The sequence below is a fragment of the Boleophthalmus pectinirostris genome, unplaced genomic scaffold (assembly GCF_026225935.1).
Source record: "Boleophthalmus pectinirostris isolate CB_2022bp ecotype Guang Dong unplaced genomic scaffold, ASM2622593v1 HiC_scaffold_16, whole genome shotgun sequence".
NCBI classification, from domain to species: domain Eukaryota; kingdom Metazoa; phylum Chordata; class Actinopteri; order Gobiiformes; family Gobiidae; genus Boleophthalmus; species Boleophthalmus pectinirostris.
The window spans coordinates 6070953-6083074 of NW_026571095.1; the positions used below are offsets into that span (position 1 = coordinate 6070953).

The 12122-nt window shown below is 40.3% G+C and overlaps 1 protein-coding gene across 1 annotated transcript; it reads left to right on the forward strand.

Annotated features, from left to right (window-relative positions):
• The first annotated feature begins 384 nt into the window (after positions 1–384).
• On the forward strand, positions 385–8069 carry angptl4 (angiopoietin-like 4). Its single transcript, XM_055151628.1, has 7 exons — positions 385–971; positions 1977–2087; positions 2200–2284; positions 4995–5108; positions 5597–5692; positions 6366–6647; positions 6735–8069. The coding sequence occupies exons 1-7, from the start codon at positions 474–476 to the stop codon at positions 6929–6931; spliced, it is 1383 nt and encodes a 460-aa protein (XP_055007603.1). The 5' UTR covers positions 385–473; the 3' UTR covers positions 6932–8069.
• Positions 8070–12122: the final 4053 nt, after the last annotated feature.

Genomic DNA, 12122 nt, shown 5'->3' on the forward strand with positions numbered 1-12122 from the left:
CTGGTCAGATTGTATTAAAAATGTCTATGATGTTGGATTTTGACACTAAGATAACCTGTTTATTTGTAAGATAGTTTTTTTGTTTTTTTTTTAATATAGCATATATATGCATATATAACCTCAATTTGTCCTTCTTATCTGAGAGGAAGTCATTAAACAGGCCATTGCGTAGCTCTTCTCTCTTCTCCACAGCTGATAGCCCCCACTGCGCTCAGATGAAAACCTGCTCTTTTGTTATATCACGTACAGCCTGGTGCCTCCTCCTGTGTGTCATGAATACTTAACACAGTAACCCGAGACCTGCTCCTGAGCCCTCCCACTCCCCCTCCAACTCCGACCAATCAGATGCCACCTTCCCCTGGCTCAGTTTGTATATAACCCTGCAAGGCTCTGCTGAGAGACCCAGGAGCCTGAGCTCTCATTCAAACCTCAACCACAACAAGCAGGACTTCAGGAAACACCAACCGGTAGATATGAAGACCAGCCTTGCAGTGTTGATCTTATGCATCGTCCCACTACTCACCACCAGCTTCCCCTTTGAGCGAAAAGGGGGTTCTTCCACATCTGGAGGTGGTAAGGAAAAGCGCGTCCAGTATGCCGCATGGGACGACGTCAATGTTCTCGCGCATGGTCTCCTCCAGCTGGGACAGGGTCTGAAGGAGCACGTGGACAAGACCAAAGTCCAGATCCGTGACATCTCCACCAAACTCAAGATCTTCAACCGCACCGTGACCGAGTTCGGCAAGGAGAGCCAGAAGTTGCAGCAGGAGGGAGAGGCGCTGAAAGCCAGAGCCAGAGGGTTGGAGGACAGAGAAGGGAGGCTGCTGAACGTGACCGTTGAGTTGCGAGATAGGGCCGAGGAGATGCAGCTGGACAGGAGGACGTTGGTGGAGAGGGTCAGCAGACTGGAGGAGAAGGTGGAGGGGCTGGTGCAGACGGAGAGAAATGGGACAGATGCACGCCACATCCAGGTAAGCAAGAAATCTGCACAAAAACAAGTAGTTAACATGACAATTCCCAATAGAAGCTTCAATATAATATTTATGGACTTGTTAGAATGGAGTTCTGTTGATATATTGCATTGAATATGGTGTTATATGTCTTAAAGTAGGCAAAAAACTACAAATAATGTATTCACTTTAGTATCTTCAGCTACTCATTCAAATGCTTTTACAGTTTGGAAATCAGTTAAATCGAATAAGACTCAGAAGATTCGTAGTAAAATATTGTAAAAAGTACTATTAAAAATGGATATTGCAGTAGTATATGATAAGTGGTACTCTGATATCTTGCAATACTGGACTACTACTATTTATAGATTCTATACCTTTATGTTTGGCCAGTGTGTATTTAATATTGTACAGTGAGTTCAAATGTCATGTTTTAGTTGCTGGTTTAAATACAATGCTTATTATAAACTAATGCATGTTATAAAGCTAAAAGAACAGTAAATATGCACGTGTCAGTCAATCAGTATTGCAACCAATTAGTTGTAAAATTTAACGCTAATCAACCCAGCGTTGCCGGTGCCAATATTACATCAGAACGGCTCAGTACAGTGTCCATTATCGAGGCCAGTTTAACACGGGTTCAAATGCCAGAGCGAAATGCACACGGGTCACTGACAAAAGGGGGGCCTAGGGGTGCGGGATAATAGCCCCTGTGGCCGTGACGAACGTGGCCTACGTGCAGTTCTGCGTGACGCATGAAGCTGTGCACCCCGCGCCGCCGCCACCCCGCACCTGTCAAAACACGAACCATACCAAACACTGACTGTGCATTTCGCTGTGCTTTAGTCATGATGCCCTAAATACATAGATGCATAGATCCCTCACTGCAGCCGGGGGCTCCTTTCATTTTGTAGTGAATGGAAAATCCCGCGCTGCGAGTTATGTAACCGAGAGCGCACAAAGACGCATGCGTAAAGGGGGAAAAAGACTACAAAAATGTTAATAGTTTTCGCTTTTTTCTTGCAGTTGATGCTAGAGGCTCAGAACAAACGTATTGATGATTTGATGGAGCGGATAAGACTTCAACAGGAAAAGCTTGACAAGCAAAACGTGCGCATCAGAACGCTGCAGAGCCAGGTAAGAAAAAAAACAAAAAAAAAAAAAAACAAAAAAAACGTGTTAACAATGTAGCTTCGAGGCACTTTGTTTCATGATTTGGTTCTAACGGTGAATTAATAACCTGTTTTAGATACAACAGTCCAGACAGAGAGGTGATGTCCCGCGGAGCCCGAGCCCAGACGCGGTGGTGGAGCAGCGGGATTCTCCGGCAGCCGGTAAGGGCCAAATCCACTCCGTTCTTTAAACCGCACGCTAAAAGTGGGAGCCATCTGTTTAGCATAAAGAGAAGGCAAGGAGATTAAAGCTTTTAAGCAATTAAAAACAAGGAATCGATTAGAGGAAGCGCTGCGGGAAGTCTCACATGAACTTTAATTAAATTGGTGGATTAATGAAATAAACGATTAGCTTGAGCAGAGGCGAAACAACGAGGCGTAGAAAAAGGGCAAAGGGTTGGGCACCGTGAAAAGGGGGCCACATATATTAAATAAAAATAAAACATAAAACTTGAATAACCTACAATAATACGAATATTACTAGTTAGGTTTAATTAAATAAAAATATGGACCAAGCACCAAGAGTATTGTAAGCTGCTCAAAGGTTAAAAGTAGCGCGCTATTAAAGTGTATCCAATATAGTACATAAACTTCTGTTCCAATTGAAATGCAAGGGCCTTGGTCATTTTTATGCAAGCATTTTAAGTACAAATATCACTAGAAAGGCCTAGTTAGAAATAAAAGTATGGAATAAAAGCTAAGAGTATTATAATTTGCTATTTGGTTAAACGAAGTGCACTATAAACACTATTAGTATTTTGTGTAGTATTTGTATAAACTTCTGTTCAAATACAAATAAATTATGTAAGTATCTCTAGTAGGTTATTCCTCCAAAAAGTAAGTGAAAGTGTACTCTGTCTCTCTAGTTACAAAATGTTAGTCAGCTGAATCCAAAAGTCCACGTTCTAGCTACTAAAGCAGAAAATCTGTAGAGTTCAACTAGGCTCAGAGAAGAAGTAGGGGAAAGGTGAACGCGCCCCGACTTGACTTGGCACCGAAAAGCACCGCAACACTTCTCTATTGTGACATCAGCTGGATAGCAGGGAGAAAAACACTAATTTCACTGGACAATTTTCAACTGGGGGAAAGTTCAGCGGTCTCGCAAGGGTCAGAAAGCTCGGCGGATTACTGGAGGGGTGGGGTGTGGAGGGGCGTGTGGGAGGTCTGGCTTTGAGAAAAATCTACAAGGAAAAAAAAAAGTGAAAAGAGGTCAAATTTAAGGAAAAAACAAAGCTATATTTATCCACGACCTTTATACAGACTTCCATAACTCCGCCCACTCCCCTGTAAAACAAACTGGAGTGAATGAGATTACCTTTGGCCCACTTTGGCATCCGCTGGTTCACGGTGGATCAAACACACTCCCCCGCTCGCCCCTCTACACACTTTCATGTACTTCCTCACGTACTAAGAGTCATAGTATGGAAAAAGTGTGCGAAAGTTCAGGAGAGCCCAGACGCAGTACACAGCCTTTGAAGCAACAAGTGGTATTACTACTACTACTACAGAATCCTATAGAAGTACACATGACCAAATGAACTGGCTTGGGGCGATGGAAAAAATAATTGATGTGACTTGATGTTATCGCTCCAAAAATATGTAGTAGGGTTAGATAATTAAAAAAATGAAAAAGCCTGACACGTTTCAACAAGTGCGTAATTAAGAAATAATGATATAATTATAAAATCTTGACACATTTTTTAGCACTTAAACTGGTATGTTAAACAGATTACAAGAATAAAATTGTAAGGGGCCAAGAGTTTGTAAAATTCTTCTTTTTTTTTTTTTTTTTTTTTTTATTCATACACAATACACAATTATTGGAACATCATGTGGTCTTTTTTTAAAATTGTGTGTGAATTAAATTACAATATTTAAATTTTTATCACTATGACATGAAAGGGTTTTTTAAAATTATTTTTTATATTTGCTCTTTTATTTTTTTATTATTTAGGCTAATTTATGTTTTTTGGGGGGGTCTTTTTTGTTGTTGTTGTTGTTGGGCTCTTATTCATAAACTTTTGGGATGCCATTATCAATGCTCCTTCAGTGGCCAAACGCGAAAACAACTCACAATTGCCACTTCTCAAATGTCACCCTTGTTTTGCCATGAGCCCCACCCCCCCCCCCACCCTCCATACCACCCCACCCCCACCCTCCAGCCACACAGAGCCCATGCACCGTCCATGCAGCGTCCATGCAGCCTCCATGCGCTCCCACCTCACCGGGGGCTAACTGCGCACGTGAGAGACGAGTGACAAGTCAAAGCGAGGGTGGGTGGGGGTTGCGGTGTGGTATGGCCCGTGAGGAATGCGTGGGCCTGGTTGGTAGTTGGTAATTCAATCGGCGTAAAAAAGACTCGAGAGACAGAGAGAGGGAGTGAGCTTGGGAACTGGGACAGAGGTCGAGACACAAATTTCGAAGCATTGTTAAGACTACGGCGATATCAAGGCACGCGCTCCTATCTGCAGACTTCAACTCCGGAGTGATAAGACTTAAGTTTGTAAACAAGGTGCTGTGGAGGTCTGAGTCAACCTTTCACCTGGTTTGGAAGTGTAGTGACCTTCTTAGAAAGACGAGGAGGCCGGTGGAAAAAGCGGAAAACATAATTCCCAAGTGTAGAGAAGAAGAAGGAAGATGATGGAGAAACAATTAAGCATCTGTTGACAATGGATACACGCCAAAAAACAGTATCAAATAAGAAGGAAATCAATACGGCATTATCCGGAGTTGTTGTTGACACTGAAATCCGGGTTAAATCAGGACAAAAGTCAAGAAAAAATTGGATACAAAAAAGTTAGGAGTTTCTGTGCTCAGTGCTTTCTCCGAGCTTTCTCATTAACAAACATGTTTCTTTTTTTTTCTGTTACAGATACTGCTTCAGATTGTCATGAGCTGTTCTTAAGAGGAGAGACCACCAGTGGAGTCTACACCGTTCAGCCGTTCAACTCCGAGCCCTTCCAGGTGTACTGCGAAATGACTCCAGGTGAGTTCACAGTTGGAACATTTGATACTGAGAACAGACCAGTGTATTGTGATGTTACCATGTTACCCAAAGTGTACAGAGAATCAAACAAAAGACATTTTAAACTTGTTATTTTGAGTTGTGAAGTACCTGAAAGAACTATTAAAAGACAAAAACAACAAGCTTAGACCAGTGTCAACTCACGATGCAACAGGCAATAGTCCTTCACCTTAAACAGTCACGATACTAAAACAGTTTCGATTATGATGCTATGAAATTTACTCAATACCCAAAATCAAATGTAATTTTCATACACAAAATAATAGGTCTTGTATTTGTTCTGATAAAGCTCAAAATGACACCAAAACTGTTCAGGAAAACTCCAATTTTTCGATTTTTAAGATTTTCGATACTTTCAACAATCTTACTTGTATGTGTTTGTAACATTGTAAAAACATATGATTCAATTGTAGTACTTTTTGCTAATAAAAACTTCTCTTCTCTCGCAGCTGGCGGTTGGACAGTGATCCAGAGACGTCAGGACGGTTCTGTGGATTTCCATCAGCCCTGGGAGGCCTACGAGCGCGGATTTGGCAACCTCAACGGTAAATACGCTTAAATTGGGCTTTTAAGTGTACGCTCTAACGGGGCTCAGATTAGTCATGTGCCATGGTACCAAACAAGGTCACAAACAGCACCTGATAAGATAAGACAGTTTTATATATATAGACTGTTTATGTGGATAATTCTGACGGAGATGCAGAAGACTCAATATCTTAGAGCTTGCATTTCAGACTTCAGAAAATGAAAACAAAGAGTATGAAAACAGACCGACCATTTCAATACATTATAATGTTTGGGGTTAGAAAAATGGAGCAGAGGGTTTTAGAGCTGTTCATTCACACAAAACAAATGTTAGACTTGGCTCTGTGGTTCAGATGGTGTAGGGTGACCAGAATTTAAAAATAAAAAACTGGGACATCCCTGTTTTTTTTGTGGTTGGTAATAATACAATTGTGAAATGAGTGCGACTCATCCATGAGTCAGAATAGTCACATTTTCTTTGTGTTTTGGTCATTTTTATGGTCATTTTTAACCTAACTAAATTACAATATATTCCTCCGGTGTAAAAAAGCAAAAACAAACTTCATCATTGTTTATCTTGCTCAATGTGGCAAACAGAAATCCTTGAAAATACGTTTTGACTTTCCAGCGTTATAATGTCAATTTTCTATCATAAATTTGAATCTAACCCAAGTTTCCTCTTTGCCTCTTCAGGTGAATTCTGGTTGGGCTTGGAGAAAATGCACTCAATTTCCAAAGACGGTGGCTACGTTTTGAACATTGCCATGTCCGACTGGAACGGCGACCTCGCTAGCGTGCGCCTCCCCTTCACTCTCGGTGGACCCAGCTCCAAATACGCCCTGTATGTCAAGAAAGAGGGTCCCTTCAGCCCCCTGGAGAGCTCCCTGGGCCCCGACGCCAACGCCCTCCCTTTCTCCACCTTCGACCAGGACAACGACCTGAAGAGTGACGCCAACTGCGCCATGAACCTCTCCGGTGAGTTGAGCTGAAATTTCTCTCTCTATCCATATATTTTGTATTTTAGCCATGTTTGGTCTAACTTCATTTCTTTTGGTTTTCCAGGAGGTTGGTGGTTCAGCAGTTGTGGCCAGTCTAACCTGAACGGACGCTATTTCCAGAGTCCACCCCCCAAACAGCGGCACCAGAGAAAACAGGGAATTTTCTGGAAAACCTGGCGCGGACGCTACTACCCTCTCCGATCGACCTCCATCATGATGGCGCCCGCCGAGATACAAGAGAACCGGAGTCGTGAATCATGAACAGAATGGACTAAATGACTAAATCTGGTTGGGGCTGGTTTGTTGGGACTTCGAAAGCACTGAAACGCGAGTCTTAAGGGGCCACGTGTGAAGCAGCTGGAACAAGATCAAACCTGCTCACTCCGCTTCCAGCCGAGACAAGTCAAGTCCCGTCTCTGCACAGAATGATGGGAGATAATGTTTCATCAGATTTTGAATTTTAAATGCAATTGAATTTGTCATAGTGACTCAAATTTAGAATGTTGTTTTTTCAGTGTTCAATAATTTCATTCTGAATTTCAGTGGATTTTTTATTTTTATTTTTTTCCTGTTAAAAATATCATCAATCAATCATCAATATCATTTCATTATACATTTAAGTTACTGGACTTTTCAGCATGTTTAAAATAATAATAATAATAATAATAATCATAATAAAAATAATACTATAAAAAAAAAATCACCTTTTAAATATTCAGCCTAAATATTTTTAGTCCTTAAATTCAAGAGTGTAAAATTTGCACTGAAAAAGATCCAAGATGCAGCAAAGATCAGTATGTGCAGAATATATTAAAGGTGATTTTTTTTTAGTATGAATTTTTAAACATTGAAATGAATAGTCAAATAATACAAAAATTTTCAAAGTGAGAAATTCAACAGCATTTACATTTCAAAATCTGCCTGAACAAATTCTCTTTCGGACAGAATGGTGTTGAATTTTCCGCACAATAAGCTCTGAATATACAAGAGCTGCTCGAACTCTTTTGTATGTAGCATTAAGTGAATGTGACCAAATGGACCTGTACAAACGCAAACGACTGAAAATACAGCCTTTTTTTTTTTTCGATCTGTAACTTCAAATCGAACTTTCTTCGCTGCCTCTAAGCTCCAGTGGAGATTTGATGTTTCTGAGTCATATTGACTGTAACGATGCCAGGCGTTGTTTTACATGATGATGTTATGAATGTGCTCTGACTGTTCATTTGAGAGTTTTATTGTTGTAGAAATGTTACTTTTACTTATTTAAATCAGTTTATATATTTGTGGTGCTGTCTACTTGTAATTTATACTGTCCGTGTTGTGATGATGTAAGATGTTTTTTTATAAAGAGATTATAACCATTTTGGCCTCGATGTGCCAATAAAATTGATTGAAACTATTTTTGGTGTTTGTTGCATTTCATGGAACATTATAAGAAGCAGATATGTGGTTTATTCATAGACTGTAGAAACAAGTGGACTAAGAGAGTGTCCGGCTCCAGTCAAATGAAGCTCACGGAGGCCTGCAGTCATAGGAGTCGAGTTTCAGATTAGGGATGGGAATTTATTTACAGGCAAAACAGCAAAATAATAACACCAGGACCATGTAGAGCAGGATAATACGAACATTTTAAGACTAAAATGACGAGGCTCACAGCAGCAGTTACACAGAGAGGTGTGACAGTTTTTCAATGTAAAGTGAACTGGAGCCAGAGTTGATGGAGCCAGACGCACACCCATGAACACTTCCTGTTTGGAACGCAGCAGCTAGAAGTTTAGCTATGTCCAGTTACATATCCACTCTATGGGCAGTGTTGGGAAGATTACTTTTAAAATGTATTCCCCTACAGATTACAGATTACATACCCCAAAATGTAGTTTGTAACATAATCCATTAAATTACTTAAAGTGAGTAACGTAATCTGAATATTTTGGATTACTTGGTTTGTTGTAAAGAAGCAAAGACCAGGATATTGTAACATAAGAATTTTTGTCTGCTAAAAGAAAAGAAAAAAGCCCAGACTTTACTGAACCAAATTAAAATTATTATTGATAGAAGACGAAGAGACACGTCCACACAGCAGGATATAGTCCTGGTAAATCCTGGTAAATCCCAGTTAGTCCTGGTTTAGTCCTGGTTTAGACCTGGTTTAGTCCTGGTTCAGACCTGGTTTAGTCCTGGTTTCAGACCTGGTTTAGACCTGGTTTTAGTCCTGGTTTAGACCTGGTTTAGTCTGGTTTAGTCCTGGTTTAAGACCTGGTTTAGTCCTGGTTTAGACCTGGTTTAGTCCTGATTCAGACCTGGTTTAGTCCTGGTTTAGACCTGGTTTAGTCCTGGTTTAGACCTGGTTTAGTCCTGGTTTAGACCTGGTTTAGTCCTGGTTTAGACCTGGTTTAGTCCTGATTCAGACCTGGTTTAGTCTTGGTTTAGACCTGGTTTAGTCCTGGTTTAGACCTGGTTTAGTCCTGGTTCAGTTCAGACCTGGTTTAGTCCTGGTTTAGTTTCCAGCAATGAGTGGAATGAGTGGAATTCCCCCCCCCCCCCCCCCCCCCCCCCTTTTTACATTTAGTTTTTGTAAATATTCAGATATCGTCTGCTATACACAGTATGTTCATTTGTTTATTTATTTGGATCCTCTTTGGCTGTCACCAAATTGACAGCTCTTCTACTTTTCTTTCTTATTCAGAAATACTAATAAAAAAGCATTATGCATTTAAAACACTATTTCACAGATAACACCATCCTCGTATTCTTCCAAAAATACTTCCAATATTTCTTTCAGAGGCAGATTTTGTAGAAGCTTCAGTAAAAGTTGGTGGCAGTTTAATATAATCAAGATGGAAAATAACTAGTGTCATGAAAAAACTACTATTTTCTTCATTATTTGTCTCATGTCTAATGAAAAAACAGATAACGATTTGTTTTTTCAGTTTCAATTTTGTGTTTAAATGAAAAATGGACAAAACGGATAACAGCCGTTTCCTCTTTACGTGACTTAAACTGTGATGCCAGACTGAACCAGAACTGAACCAGAACTAAACCAGGACTGAGACTGGGACTGAGACCGGGACCAGACCTGGACTAGACCAGGACTGAGACCAGGAACAGGATCAGAACTGAGACTGGGACTGAGACTGGGACCACACCAGGACCGAGACCGGGACCAAGACCAGATAGGGACGGAAACAGGGACCAGACCGGGACTGAGACCGGGACCAGACCAGTTTAGTCCTGGTTCAGTCCTGGTTCAGTCCAGCATCTCAGTTTAATTCACGTAAATGGGAAACGTCCATTATCTGTTTTTTTCCCCCCATTATTCATTAATTTAAACTAATCGTTATCTGTTTTTTCATTTTGATTTTGGAGACAAATAATGAAAAACACAGTTGTTTTTTTTTCATTTTCTTTGGTTTTATATTGAAAAACAAATGAACAAATGATACACAGATTGTCAATATACTTTTACGTTATGAGTCGACTCACAGTAGTCTTTATTTAGTATTTTTTAAACCTGATTATATTAACTATTTTTCAGAGTCCGAGGCCATCAGCTTCACAGAACAACGGGCCAGACAAAAACACAGATATAACGGGAGAGACGAGAACAAAATATTCAACCACAAAGGAAAAAGTGATGCAACCAAGTTATTAAACAAATAATATACATTTCAAGTAATAAAGTAGAAGACGCACACACCACGTAGATATGACACAAATTAATTAAGGTTAGGATTAATTGCAATTGAATCAAAAGCACAGTTTGAGTGGTGACAGTTGGCAAAGGCAGTTAAAGCTGTTAAGTAACATTCAACAAAGAGGAGTGTGTTAAAACTGCAAAACACACGACTCCTCCTCGTTGTTTAATGTGTTTATAATCTGAAAACTGAAATGTCTCACTTGTGATTGTGAAGAACTTGTCCACTGCTTATAAATGTCTCAAATATCAGTTACGTCAGTGTTTTAAACAAACCTAGTCCCTACATTCTACTCCGAGCACTTAAGCAGTTGAATACTCATTGCTATGGCGTTGTCATGGCGATGGCCACAGAGCAGAGATACAGAACAGTGATCTGGCGGTCGCTGGACTACTTTTGCGTTATGCAGTATGGCCGGGTTTCAGATGACATCACAGTATTCTACAGGATCAATATCAGTGTATACAGACGGGGGCAACTGTAATAAATCTTCTTAAAATGCAAAAGGATGTTGTAATAAAATGAGTTCTTGGGTTTAGTCAATAACTGAAAATACCAGGTTCAACATTTTGGATATTTCAGTAGTACAATGTAATATGAACAGGGAAATCTGACTCTTGCCTCCATTTGAGAAGTGTGAAGAATCCCTCAGTCGTCCAGGTAGAATCTACGGTGAGGAGAAAATTCAGTTTGTCGACTGGACAAAAGTTGAAGACGTTTCTCAGCTCATCCAAGCTGCTTCTTCAGTTCTGGTCAGACACTGGTGGACACTTCCTTATATCTGTCTGCAAGGACGAGCTAACTACACTGAAACTAACACACACACTTGTTTACAGTTTGTGTTTGTTAGTTCGGTCTATTGACCTGTACAGGGTGTGGGGTTCAATTAGCAGAACAATTCATGGTCATAATGGAGCTTCTACACCTCTGGACCTGACCTGATACACCTGTTGTTCACTTGTTTGTTTTGATTTAGGTTTGAGGATGGAGTTGGAAATAGGAGATAGATGGTGTCTGAGTCTCCATTTCTGTTTAGAGAAGGATTCTCATTCTTAATAAAAATAACTTCTTTCACTCTCCTCTCAAACCAATTCTTTTCTCTGGCTAAAATCTGTACCTCACTGTCCTCAAATGAGTGGCCCGTGGTTTTTAAGTGGAGATGAACAGCAGACTGAGGTCCACTGCTGCTCTCTCGTCTGTGTTGGTTCATCCTCTTGTGAAGTGACTGTTTAGTTTCTCCATTGTAGCTCACTGCAGTCTTCACTGCACAGAATGAAGTAGACCAGATTGCTTTGTGGCTCAGTGTTTTGTCCTTTGGGTTTTGTCCTTTGGGTGGATTGTGTTAGTTTCACAGTAGTTTCAGTGTAGTTAGCTCGTCCCTGCAGACAGATATAAGGAAGTGTCCACCAGAGTCTGACCAGAACTGAAGAAGCAGCTTGGATGAGCTGAGAAACGTCTTCAACCAAACTAACTTTTGTCCAGTCGACAAACTGAATTTTCTCCTCGCCTCATTTGAGAACATGACATAATCACACTGTAGAATCTGGAAATTATCATTAACTCACAGTAGTCAGCTATTGGAATTCTCTCTCAGCGTGGTATAAAATAATATTCTTGGGTTGTGTAAGTGTGTAAAATGTAGTTTACACTTCTCTAAACCTGTTCTGAAATGCTCTGGATTCTTGGGTTTTATTAGCAGTTCATCGTTCAGTCTTTTCTTTATATCTCTTGTTTAAATGCTTCTTAAAACATGCAGT

Excerpts from the sequence above, each read along its gene's own strand:
- angptl4 (XM_055151628.1), top strand. The coding sequence starts at position 474 with ATGAAGACCAGCCTTGCAGTGTTGATCTTATGCATCGTCCCACTACTC. Across the intron at positions 2,285-4,994 it reads GCGGGATTCTCCGGCAGCCG|ATACTGCTTCAGATTGTCAT; the intron begins GTAAGGGCCAAA and ends TTTCTGTTACAG. Across the intron at positions 5,109-5,596 it reads GTACTGCGAAATGACTCCAG|CTGGCGGTTGGACAGTGATC; the intron begins GTGAGTTCACAG and ends CTTCTCTCGCAG.